Raw genomic sequence first — 13,421 nt, 5'->3', positions numbered from 1 at the left:
AGAAGGTCATCCCCGCCGTTCTTCGTCCTGAAGTTTATGGGGTCCTTTTTCTCCATCCTTTACCAGCACTGTGTATTATCAGTCTCTTCAAAATCTTATAATTCAATACTTGGAGTATTATTTCATATTCTGTACTTTGTATTTCTTAGATTATCAGAGACATTGGTATTTTTTTCCTTTCACAATTCTTCTGTCGATTGCCAGTTTATACTCTTGGTACAGTTTTTTCTCCTGATTTCTAAAGTCTTTTTATATATCATAAGTATATTGATTCTGTGTTACATATGTCGCAGGTACTGTTTTCCACTGGTCAGTTCTTCAAATATTGTTGAAACTATTGTTTGTTATATAGAGTACTTTTAAATTTTTATGTGTTGAGACAGTGCTCCTTTTGTGGCTTTTGTTATAGTTAAAATGACCTTCCCTATTTCACAGTTATAAAAATATTCAATTATTTTAACATTTTAATAATTTTGTTTATGTTTAAATCTAACTGGATTTCGTTTCTGTGTGAAGTATAGATATCTAACATGATTTTTCCCCCCAAATACAAGATCAGTTGACTCAATGGCATGTATAATTCAGTCTTTTTTTTACAATGGCAGTATTTCCATATAGTAAATTTCCATAAAGTATATGGGTTTGTTTCCTGAGCTCCTATTCCGTTTCTTTGACCAATTTATTCTTTCCTAACTAAGGGAATAAAATTTCTTTCTAATACTGCTGCACCAGAAGGCTTTTTCAGTGGTAAAATCAAATGGCTCTTTAAAAAAACTATGAATTTATCTGTGAAGATGGTCCTTCTTTTCTAGTTTAATATTTTTTTAAGGTTCTCTAAATCTAGAAAAATAGTAGAAATTATTGAGGGCTTTGTTTTGTCTTGAGTTTAATGGGAGTACTTCAAATATGATATTTGGTGCAGATTTCCTTAGATACTCTCTGTTAGGTTATGGGAATTTACTTCTATTCGTATTTTGCTACATTTTGATCAAGAATAGATGTGAAATCTTGTCAGCTATCTATTTAATGTCTTTAGAAATGGTTCTGTCTTTAGTTAGCCATTGTACATTCATGAGCTGAATTTTGCTCAGCCATTGTACGTCATGGTATTGCTAGATTCATTTGGCTAATACTTAAAATTTTGGCATTCATTTTAATATATGAGTCTTTTTAGGATTTCCTGTACTTTTCTTCCTTTATATATTTTATTATTACATTATTCTATTGTTATGGCTTGCTGACCTTGGAAGTTCTGTAATAAGTTTTCAAATGTCTTAGACCCTGGGCACTTTTGCATTTCATTTTGAATTGTTGGTTACTTGTATTTTCTTACATATTCTTTCCATATTTAAGAATCTTTTGCGTGAGGTAGTATACTGTTTTCTCTTTAAGGTAAAAAAAAAAAAAAAATGCCTGTACGTAGCACTGTGGTTCTGTTACCTTTTTTTCTTTTTTTTAAACTTGCCGGGGGCATTGTTTGTTTTTTTTATAAGCTTCATATTTTAGTTTTGTTGGTTCCAAGGATGTTCTTCAGTTTTTTATAACTTTTTGTTCCTAAAAGTTTCTTAATTTCTTTCTTTGACCTGCTTTGGCTCCTGCTTTCTCCCCCCTAGATCTTTGTAGTATGTCCTTAGATAATTTGTTACAGTTTTTGTTATGTGATATTTCTTTATTCACTTGTAATTTTCATTTCAACATCCTCTTTGACTTACATATAATGATATTTGCGTTTTCAGATGGTTCTTTCGTTGCTCTTTTCCTTAGTTTATAATTTCATCACATTCTGATTAGAGAATTTGATTACACGGTTTCTTCAGGCAATGTCTTGAACTTTGTGTCTCAATACATCATAAATTTATATAGGTGGTCTTTTAGTACTTACAAACTATGGAATTTATTTATAGAGTATTTTGTTCACCTCTAAATCCAACTTGATATTTTATATTACTCCAATTCTTCATGGTCTCGTCTTTTAAAAAGGTACTTTATCTAGCAAATTCTGATTCTAGTTTTTGTCAATTTCAGTTTCCTAACAGTTCTTGCTTTATTTTATGTATGGTTAAAGTGTTTTACTGTTGCCGTTTTGAAATAGTATTTCTTTCTATAATTTCTGTTTTCTGTTCCTTGTGCTTTTTCTTACCTGTTTCTTATTTTCTTAGAAGTCCCTTATTCTTTATCAGTGTCAAGAATAGAACCTGTTTTACTTCCCCCACCTTTTAAGTTTACATTTATCTAATTCATGTCATTTTTCCCTTAACCATGAAATTGAACAAAAACATTCTCATTTTCAGAGATTGAAAATTGTAGGTTTTTACTTCCTTCATTCCTGACCATTGGTTATCAGTAAGCTCTCACCAACCATTTTTTAACTGGTTCTGAGTAATTTCTGTTGGGGTTAGTGTGTTCTCAGTTTTCATGTGTATTCATCTTTGCATATTTTAAAATGCCCTTTCTTTGCCCTTACAGAACTAAAAAGTTATACCCTAGGTTCATATTCCTTTTTCCTCAGAATTATTTACTTTTCATTCAGAATTATTTTAACTGTTGTGTCTAAGAAGTGAGATACCATTTGTTTCTTTTCTAGAAAAACAAAAAGTAAAGACTTGAGGAAGCTTTACGGGTGTTCGGAGTTTTCCCACAGTAGGACAGCGGGGGCTTCTAACTTCATCAGCGCTTTCCTTCCACAGTGTCTAACAGTTTCTGATGAGGATGAATTCTCCTTAAGTTATGTTAATTTTTATGGTTCATTTATTTATTGCTTCTGTTTTCTTTGCCAGTTTTTTTTTTTCCTGTTACTCTTATTACATAGTTTTGGAACCTTCAGTATCATTTATCATTTCTTGGATAATTTTTTGTTTTTTGTCTGACAGGTATATGTCCTCAAGGAAAATTCCTTTAAATTCTCCTTATGTGACAATTTCCTATGTTGCCATTCTGAGGCCTTATACATCATACGTTGCTTTCAAATTTCTCATTTTTCATAAGCTTGTTTCACGTTATTGATGCACTATCCTGTCATGTCGCTGAAAATACAAATCACGTGGTGGTTTTATGTTATTTCCTGTTTTCTGTGTTTTGTTGGTCTCCCGGAAGACTCCTTCCTTAGATCGCTCTCTTCGATATCTAACTCTTTTTTTTAATTCTAAAGAAGGTTTTTATTTTCCAGTTGTCCACTTAAATTCATAAGTTAAAATCTAAATTGTCTGATTTGGTGTTCGGGTGAATGCTTTATCGATAATTGTAGTGTGCACTTTTCACTTCCCTCTGGTACGGCTCTCCCTGAATATGGCCTAGCAGTAGTTGAGTCCGTGTGCCTCCCCACACGTGCCACTGTGTCCAGTGTGTGTTAAGCAGCAGGAGGGTTTGGGGGAGGTTAGGAGAGGGCAGAGAAGGTCGGTAAGGGGAGACCTGGGTGGCGTGCCGTGGCCGGGGAGCCTCCTCGGGCTTTAACGCTGCAGCGCTGGTTCGGAATAGGCTCCTCTGGTGCTGCAGGAGCAGGTCCACAGAGCCCCGCTGTGGCGCGCGGGGTTCAGTCACACACGGGCCAGCACTCTGTCCCGTAATTCCCGTTTGGAACAACGTCAGGTCTCTAGGTGGTTTCCCTCCAGGGCGGCTGCGCCAGGTTTGGGTGAGGGAGCTCTGGCAGACGCAGGCGGGCCGCACGTGTTCTTCGGTGACGGACTCTTCTTAAACCCAGACTGGAAGGCGTTTAGCAGAAAGCCTTCGGCGGCAGAGAGCTGCGCTCCCAGGGGGCCCACGTCCAGCAACGGACCGATGTGCAAGTTAACGCTTGGGCCATTTGGAGCCAATTCGAGACTACTCTGCAGGGCCGGTTTAACTGCAGAGCTCCCTAATGGCTTCTAGCAAAGATACCCTGTGGCTGAGTCACAGATGGATTTCTTCCTCTGCCTGTTGCTGCCTGCTTTGCCCCCGTCCACAAGTGCTGATCCCAAGGGCACTCGCAATATCCTGTGCGCTAGACTTCATCTCAGAGCCTGCTTGCCGGCTTATCTGGCCTGTACCATTAGCTCAGGAGAAAAAATAGGGCACTTGAAGCATCAAGTATGTATGCTTAGAGTACTATTTTATCCTGCTGTCTGTTGTGTACTTTTGAGTGTTTTCTTCACTAGCGTGTAAACTTACTAATAGAAATCAAAAGATTATATGTGTTGAACTTCACCTGAATTCTAGACAGCTGGGGTCCAGCCACAGTGAAACTGCCATTTAAATCACCATTTCCAAGCGCAGTCCCAGCACTTAGGTGCGCACGCTCCCTCTGGTTACGCGCTTTGATGACCCAGTAGTTACTCTCCTCCCCAGCAGTAGCTGCGGCGCTTCAGAGTTTGACACACACACGGCCCGTCCTCCTGGTGCCCCTCCCCAGAACGCACTGCCCCAACAGTTCTTCACAGTTACTGATTAACTTCTCCTACGCACTGTTACAGCCACATCTGTGCTTCTGAGACTGTCTCATCTCACTGTTACTTTAATTGGGGAAACTGTTTCACAGGTTTGATTTCTTTCCGAATCTCATTTTATGGTCTTGTGGTTCTGTTCTAATATATCTAAATACTTGGTTGTAAGGCAAATAGAAGAAGGGATTGTGTGAAGTGGACGATATTTTTCAACCTTTTCTAAAACATCTTTTTCAGCATACTCATGTACCCAGACTTATACCTTTAATAACAAGCAATTGCACATCAAAATCAGTTCCTGTAAGGAGGTAAGTTTTGAGATAAAACAAATTTAGCATAGCTTTAATAGTATGTTTAGTTCTTAATTCTGGTGTGTAATTTAGTCATCACAGATTTCTTGCCTTCTAGAAACTGTAGTAAATTTTTTTTAATCTTATGTCCTACAAGGAAAAATGAAATGACCATTACAACCACCCACGTTTTTCAGTTTTCTCCTATTAAGCTTTGGTTTCTTTGGGCCGCTCGTTGCCTGGTTTTCAGAGGGAACGGAGTCTGGAGGCAGGCCTTTGCTAGAGCGCTGCCGCTGCCACTGCACAGTTCTACCTCGGGCAGGTTAAACTGCTCTGCGCAGCAGCGTCTACGCGTGTTAGTACCGCTGATGCCAGGACTCCGTGCAGTGGTGAGGATTGAATGAGGTAGATGCACATGAGCAGAATTCATTAGTGTTTGGGACAGAATGAACAGCCCTATCAGGTCAGCCTGTCAGTCTTTCTCTGTCTGTCCTTATGGTTTCCGCTGTTTTTAATACCATCACGATTACCATCAATACTAAAGACAACAAAAACAAGATTTGTACATTTGATGTTTAAGAAAATTGTGAAGAATCAGGGGGCGCCTGGCTGGTTTAGTCGGATGAGCACGCCACTCTCGATGGGGCGTGAGTTCAAGCCCCATGTTGAGTATAGAGATTACTTACTTACTTTACATAAATAAAGAAATAAATACATACATACTACAAAAAAAGTTGAAGAATCGTACTATGTGATTTCACTTACGTGTGGAGCCTAAAAACAAAACAAATGAACAAACATTCGTAAATACAGAAAACTAACTAGTGGTTGCCAGAGGGGAGGGGGATGGGCAAAATAGGTTGAATGGGATTAAGAGGTACCAACCTGAATTATAAGTAAGTCACGGGATGTAAAGTACAACATAGAGAATATAATCCTACTGTTGTTTACCTTTGTGTGGTGACAGGTCATAACTATTGTGAGCATTCTGTAATGTATCACTAGGTTGTATACTCAAAACTAATGGAATACTGTATGTCAACTACGATTAAAAATAAATTTTAGAAATAATTTTAAAAATAGACATTTTTAAGTACCAGGTTTTATATGCTAATTTGATGCATGTACCCATCTTTTTTGAATTCATCTTCTTTTCTTGATTTCAGTTTCTTAACTGCTTTAGAATTATGATGGTTTGATTTATTTGATCCAAAAACCATCTCAAACAATTTTTGAAAGACCGCAGACATGAGAAAATCAAACTACATCTTTATATTTACAGTGAAAGATGTTTACTTCAAAACAATGTAAACCGTAGTCCTAGCTGATCATGTTTTGATATTGCTTCTATTGCTATATGCTTATAAAATCTGTTCTTACTCATTTGGTCATTATTGCTTGAGTAACAAAACAAAACTGTGGAGAATCTCTTTTTACTTGATAGATATATATATATTTAAGCACTTTGACCACTAGGAAGAAGCTGAAAGAGGTATTATTGCCTTTAGTGGTTCAGAGTTTGGGTGATAGTGTTCCGTCACCTGTGTCTCACGTCCAGGGTCAGCAAACGACAGGTCGCTGGTCACGTCTGGCCAAGTCTAGTCATATGCAGTCTGCAAGCAAAGACTATTTCATTTTTGAAGGGTGGTTATAAAGGGAGAAAGAAGAAAAATACAAGTTAGAGACTGTATGTGGTTCAAAAAGCTTGAAATATATACTGCCTGGCCCTTTACAGAAAAGGTTTGCCAGTCTCTGTCTTACGTTGAGGAAAGTAGTAACTAGAGAAATAGGAACGTGACACAGAAGAGGGAGTCAGGAAATGCATCAAAAATTGCCTTGAGTGGTGTCTGGGTGGTTCAGTTGTTTAGGTTAACTGTCCAGCTGTGGCTTAGGTCACCATCTTGCAGTGTGTGGGTTCGAGCCCTGCATCGGGCTCTGTGCTGTCAGCTCGGAGCCTGGAGCCTATTTTGGATTCTGTGTCTCCCCCTCTTTCTGCCCCTCCCCCTGCTAACTCGCTCACTGTCTCTTTAAAAAATGAACATTAAAAAATATATATAATAAAAAGATGAAATTGCCTGGAAACTGGAAAGCAAGTCCAGAACTGTAGGGGAACTGAGTGGGTGTGAACTCTAGGCAGAGGGGTAAAGCTGCCGAGTGCCGCAGAGCCATCAGACAGGCCATGGAGGCCAGAACTCATGATAAATGCATGGGTGCGGTAGGAACAGAGGCTGATGTGGGTGGGGTGGGGCAGTCAGAAGTAGGTTAAAGTCAGAGTATAGATGGCTTTGAATGACCACAGAGAGAAATTTTGACATTGCTTCATACTTGGGCAGTTTCTGGTACGGAGGTAATGTCATCCATCTTAGTTTTTATTTCAGCTGTGGCCGATGATAGAGAGGAACGATGAGGGGGGCGCCTGGTGGCTCAGTCAGTTAAGTGTACGACTCTTGGTTTCAGCTCAGATCGTGATCTCCTGGTTTGTGAGTTAAAGCCCCACTTTGGGCTCCATGCTATCAGTGCAGAGCCTGCTCGAGATCTCTCTCTCTCTCTCGCTCTCACTCTCTTTCTCTCTTGCTCTCTCTCGCTCTCTCTCTGGCCCTCCCCTGCTTGTGCTCTCCCTCTTTCTCAAAATAAATAAACTTTACGGGGAAGAAAGGGGAGACAATGAGAAGCATTGTCACTAATGACATAATTAATTCCTAATTAAGTAGGAATTCTTGTAGCTTGTGTAAGAGGGGCAGGGTCTGAAGTAAGCTGCACTGATGATAACTGATTGAAGATTTTTATCAGTAAGTAAATTCAAAGGGTTTGGGGTGTAGAAATGAGAACTTGATCATTGGATATAGGTGAGGAGGTGCTATCAGGTGCATCAGACTGGGAGTTCTGGAGGCAGAGTGCCGGGGTTGAGGTCTTGTCACTTTGGGCAAGTTAATTTAACATTTCCTAAACTGTACACTGTGGGCTAAAAGAATGGATTTGAGAGGGTAAGAATTAATCTGTTCTTTTGTATGTAGTGTTTGAGTTGACAGTCTCTGCCTGTGTAGAGATGGCCATGAACTGGTTGGAACTTTGACTTAACAGCTGAATAAAAGAACCAGTGCTGGAGGTAAAGGACCAAATGCCAGAGGCATAGCTAGTAGTCAGAGCTAAGGGTGCAGATGATACAGGTGAGGTGTCCCAAGTAGAGACTGTGAAACAGAAGTGGGCTGAGAAGAGCCCCAACCAGGGGAGCACTTTTTTAAGGGAAGGTGGAGGAAAAGTGTTAATAAAAGGAGAAAAATTGGGGAAAACTGTGTCATCAGATGCCAAGAAAGAAGAGAAGCTCCAGAGTGAGACAGTTGAAGGAGTTGAGAACTAGAGGATGTAGGAGGAACTGTATAAATGCTTGATTAGAAATCATATGTATGTATATTTAAGAAAACAAATGTGGAAATGGAAGATCTATACCGTCTTTCTTGGTCACCTTTGTATGTCTTCAATTTCTAGTGCATAGTAGGTGTTTGATAAGTAGTTCTTTAAATATTAAATTTTATATTTGACACATTTTAAGTTAAAATCATGGGGAACCCTGAATGTTTTATAGAACTGTTTAGCATAGGAGTAGTTGGAACTTTAAAGTAAGTTAAATATTTGACAGTAACAATAACTAAAAGCATAGGCTGCCTGAGTGGCTCGGTTAATAAGTGTCCGACTCTTGATTTCGGCTCATGTCATGATTTCGTGGATCATGGGATCAAGTGCTGCATAGGGCTCTACCCTGATAGCATGTAGTCTGCTTGGGATTCTCTCCCTCTCTCTGCTCTTTCCCTGCTCACGCTTTCTCTCTCTCTCTCTCTCAAAATAAATCAGTAAACCTTAAAAAAAAGATAATCTAAAAATATCTTATACTTTAATGCAGAGAACAATGTACAGTAGAATAAAGCGTTAATTAACAATTAGTTTTAAATAAATATCACTTAATACAGTGTTATAACATTTAGTTATAATTAACTTATTTTTCAGGCGTTCGTTTGAATTTTTAGATTTATTGCTACAAGAGTGGCAGACTCATTCATTGGAAAGGTATGTATTGACTCTTCCTGCTTCCCGCTCCCCGTTACCACCAGTTCTTTAGAAGTTGATGGTATTGGTTTTGCCTTATTTCTCCTTTTGCTTAAAAGCTATTTGTACTAGTTTTCCTTTAAAGCTGTAATGTAGTATGCTTCCTCCTACTCGGTGCAGCTAGAGTTTTCTTCTTGTGGGGTAAATGAGGATCTCTTAAGTTTAGTGGATTAAATAAGATACTGCAGGTTAAACTGGACAGAAATTTCAAAACGTATCTCCAGACAAGGGACCTAGATTACCTGAGGTATAATTAATCAAGTAATGACTGATTTAAGATGGAAGGAAGGCACTTCTTTTCAGAGGAAAGAGATCTGAAGAAGAGAGAGGTTCGCTGGGCAGTTTCTCCAGACCAGTTGTCCAGTATCATTGGTAAGGTGCACGCTGGGCGGTGCCTCACGTAGCTCAGAGACGAACGAGGAAAACACAGGCAGCCAGCTGGCTGGTTGGCTACATGCATGGTATAATTTCAAGTTTGAGGTTTGGAGTATACCTCCATTTGCATGGAATACGTTGCTGATTTTCCATTTTAATGGAAAATGGTAAAACCTATTCACCGCCGCCCCCCCTTTTTTTTTAAGAATAAGAGTTTGTTTCACGTAGGCATAATATAATTCTAAATTTCCTTTAAGTTCTTCTGTGGCAGCTACTATTTAGTTAGTTCAGATCATCACTGACCATACTATTAGCATATTATTTTCTACAATGGTGGGTTAGTGATGAACCACACTGAAGGGTTTTGTTTTTTATTTGCTAAGAATTTAAAATTTGAGTACTAAACATTTATACATTATTTGGACCCCTCATAAAAATAATTATATTCAAGTTTTTAATGTTTGACTTGTCAGGAGGAAGCCATACATGAATGAAATATGTGGGGTTATTATTAGATTATTAGAAACTCGTACAGTCTTGGATTATTATGCACTAATTCATCTTTTTACCTCCCCTGCCCCTTTGTGAGTGATTTGTGACATATAGGCAGTAAGTATGATTTGTGGCGAAATAACCGTTTTACTCCTGCATCTGAAGGTGTTTGGGGCACCTGGTTGGCCTAATCGGTGGAGCGTGCGACTCTTGATCTCAGAGTTGTGAGTTCGAGCCCTTTGTTGAGTGTAGGGATTGCTTAAAAATAATAAAATCTTTAAAAAAAATAATGAGATGTTTTGTTTTCATAGACATGCAGCTGTCCTGGTTGAAACTATTAAGAAGGGAATTCATGATGCTGACGCTGAAGCCAGAGTGGAGGCAAGAAAGTAAGTCTGTACTGTGTTGTCGTCACATCTTAAACAGAGTTGGATCTTTTCTTTGAAGGGAATTATACTGGAAGAATGAAAATACCAGAAGCGTCTCAAGTATTCTACCAGATTAGCTCTTCAGTAAAATTGAGGTAGATTTTTCTCCATTAAACCTGAACTAGATTTTTGGGGCACCTGGCTGACTTGGTTGGTAGAGCCTAGGACTCTTCATCTTAGGGTTATGAGTTTGAACCCTATGTTGGGCATAGAGATTTTTTTTTTTAATTGGTACTAGATGTCTAACAACGGACCTCACATTGTCATTTGTATCATCATCGGTATTCATATTCCATCCTAACATCTTCACTTTGATTATGAATAAAAATAACTATCATTTATTGAGAATGTGCTGAGTACCTGATACTGTGGAGCAGTTGGTATACATTACTATCTAATCTTTGAAACAGCCTGCAGAGGTGTTATCTCTGTAGACTGGCAGCAGAAGTTGGGAGATTCAGGGGTTTATTCACGGCCATACAAACTGTAAGCATCCCAGCCAGATTTTGAACTGAGATCTGCTTTTCTCAAAAGCCTGCAGTCTTTCTACCAAAACTTGTTAGATTTAGAAAGTATTCACTTGATATGTGGTAGATACATTAATACGGTCTCATCTTCATTCTTCTTGAATGTGCATGTTTCATGTAAAGCTATTACTTTATATTCTTTTGTTGTTGTTTGTTCCTTTGTTTTACAGGACATATATGGGTCTTAGAAACCACTTTCCTGGTGAAGCTGAGACATTGTATAATTCACTTGAGCCATCTTACCAGAAGAGTCTTCAGACCTACTTAAAGAGTTCTGGCAGTGTAGCATCTCTTCCACAATCAGACAGGTCTTCATCTAGCTCACAGGAAAGTCTCAAGTAAGGTCATATGAATGATGGTTACTGATTTCTTCTCTCTCCAACTCCCTGTAGTTCCTTAAGTTATATGGTTGAGTATCTGCTTGCTTTCCCTGAAAGCCTTGAACGAATGATTACTGGAATGTGTAGTTGACCTTTGAGCAATGTGGGGGTTAGTGGTGCGAATGCCCCAGGAAGTCAAAAATCTGCATAGAACTTGACCCGCCCAAAACTTAACTACCAATAGCCTGCTGTTGACTGGACGCCTTACCAAGAATATAAACAGTCGATGGACACGTTTTGTGTGTTGTATATATGTTATACACTGTATTCTTACAATAAAGTAAGGTAGAGGAAAAAATATTAGGAAAATCATAAAGAAGAGAAAATACGTTTACAGTACTATACTGTATGTATCAAAAAAATCCACATATAAGGGGACCCACTCAGTTCAGATCTGTGTTGTTTGAGGTCAGCTGTACTTAGTCTTTTGGTCTTTTGTTTCAAGGGTTGGATTACATGCTAGTGTAACTTCTTCTGGGGCAAAGAGTTTAGTGATTCAAATTTTGTTTCTGTATTTTCATGCCTGTGAAAAAGATTGGGAAGCACCAATTTACGTATATATTTTTTAATACTCCCCAAACAGTTCATACAGTAAGCAGCCCATTTCTAGGGCATTTTAATGGAGGAATTGTAATGGGGATTTTGAAGTCATCTTTAGAACTCTTGCACCGCACTGTGTGGCTCGTAAACACACGCTGCTTTCCTTCCTTGCCTTTGTACAACCGGAGGCTTTAGCAGATTCCTCAGGGGGCCAGACTCCCTAGTGTCCGACTCCCTTCTGTGTGATTCCATTCTCATCATTACATTGGCTTCTTCAAACCTTTACTGCTTTGGCATCGTACGCTCATTTTCTCTAGCCCTATGAAGTTGCTAAATCTCTGCTGCCATCTCTACTCCCTAGCAGTGGTCATAAGGTTCTGCAGATTTCCCCAGGGGGGAGCAGCTCACAAAATGTGAGCTCACCTCTATGTCATTCCGGTGGGACCTTGACCGCACAAAGATTGCTGGTTGCTTGGCAGGGCCCTGATGCAGGAGTGGCACCAGGAAGTGGCAAGGCAGGCATCTGGGGCACAGGGTCCCAGAAGGCATGCACGGTGCTTTGTGAGTGCTGTACATACATTCAGTGAGAAGGCAGATATTATCTGATTCCAGTGTAATTGCTGTGGGAACAGTTATCTTTCCTGCATGAACCTGTCTGGGGCCTTTGCTTCTCCTCTGCACCTTTAAAATTTGTAGATAAACTTTCCTGGTCCCCCTACATACCTAGATATATTATCTACCTACGGGCTGCAGAAGAGCATCGTAATGAAAGATAATCAAAAAAGACTAAGGCAGGGGCACCTGGGTGGCTCAGTAGGTTGGGCATCCAACTTCGGCTCAGGTCACCATCTCGTTCGAGCCCCGCATTGGGCTCTGTGCTGACAGCTCAGAGCCTGTTTCAGATTCTGTGTCTCCCTCTCTCTCTGCCCCTCCTTGCTCGTGCTCACTCGCTCACTCTCAAAAATAAACAAACATTTAAAAAAATTTTTTTAAAGCTGCTAAGGCAGATGGTGGATTCTTTGAGGTGATTTGAGCTGTTTTGCCTTCTGATCATGCGTGTTCTCTGTCCTCCGCAGCGGTCCTTAGCCGCGTGTCCCTCGTCCCCGGCAGTAACGCTCAGCTCTGGCAGCGGCATGAGCTGCTGATGGCCACGGCCATGATGGCTTAGGTGCAGGCGGCTTTGGTCACGCTGAATCCCGTGTGCTCGTGTAGCACTGCCTCTCTGTCCTTCTGAGGAAAGCATCTTGGAACACGGTGCCAGAGTGTGCGTTACCTGCCGCGGTGACACGGTGGCGGTGCTGAGGGCAGAGTGAACGGCACACGCTGGTTGCTTGTCTTCAGAGGGCGTGCGGTCTCTTCATTGCTACTTGTTCCATTTTCACTCCACAGCTGAGGGGCCGCTGATGCCTGACAACAGGTGTTCTGAAGTCATTCGTAAAAGGAAAATTTTAATTAAATTAAAACAACTTCTTCAGAAAACTCAGTATTTCATTGTTTTGAGAGGAGTAATAAGTTACATTTTTTTTTTACTAAAAGCGTTTATTTTTACCTTGCAGTCGCCCCTTTTCTTCCAAATGGTCTACAGCAAACCCATCAGCTGTGGCTGGAAGAGGTAAGCTGCCTTCCTTAAGCAAGAGTCAAAGCATATTGTACTGAATGATCAAGTAAAAGCTGCCTTATAGATAATGTTACTGTTGAAATAATTTTCGGGGCATCTGGGTGGCTCAGTCAGTTGAGCAGCCAACTCTTGATTTCAGATCAGGTCATGCTTTCAGGGTCCTGGGATCAAGCTCCATATCGGGCTCTGTGCTGACAGCAAGAAGCCTACTTGGGACTCTCTCTCTCCCTCTTTCTCCTTCTCCCCCCCCCCCCC

At 40.1% G+C, this 13,421-nt stretch overlaps 1 protein-coding gene across 12 annotated transcripts in view; it reads left to right on the top strand.

Moving 5' to 3' along the window:
* CLASP2 (cytoplasmic linker associated protein 2) overlaps window positions 1–13,421 on the top strand; it is a 166,886-nt gene that overhangs the window by 68,651 nt on the left and 84,814 nt on the right. For all 12 annotated transcript variants that reach the window (XM_077754285.1, XM_077754289.1, XM_077754291.1 and 9 more), the window contains 5 exons: window positions 4,653–4,723; window positions 8,708–8,767; window positions 9,985–10,062; window positions 10,799–10,966; window positions 13,105–13,160. In XM_077754285.1, the coding sequence (XP_077610411.1) occupies window positions 4,653–4,723; window positions 8,708–8,767; window positions 9,985–10,062; window positions 10,799–10,966; window positions 13,105–13,160 (433 nt within the window). The remainder of the gene's footprint in view (window positions 1–4,652; window positions 4,724–8,707; window positions 8,768–9,984; window positions 10,063–10,798; window positions 10,967–13,104; window positions 13,161–13,421) is intronic.

Source organism: Crocuta crocuta, unplaced genomic scaffold (assembly GCF_008692635.1).
Source record: "Crocuta crocuta isolate KB4526 unplaced genomic scaffold, BGI_CrCroc_1.0 scaffold70, whole genome shotgun sequence".
In the NCBI taxonomy this organism is placed as follows: Eukaryota; Metazoa; Chordata; class Mammalia; order Carnivora; family Hyaenidae; genus Crocuta; species Crocuta crocuta.
The sequence above is the reverse complement of the archived record's forward strand: the minus strand, read 5'-3'. Positions and strand labels throughout refer to the sequence as shown.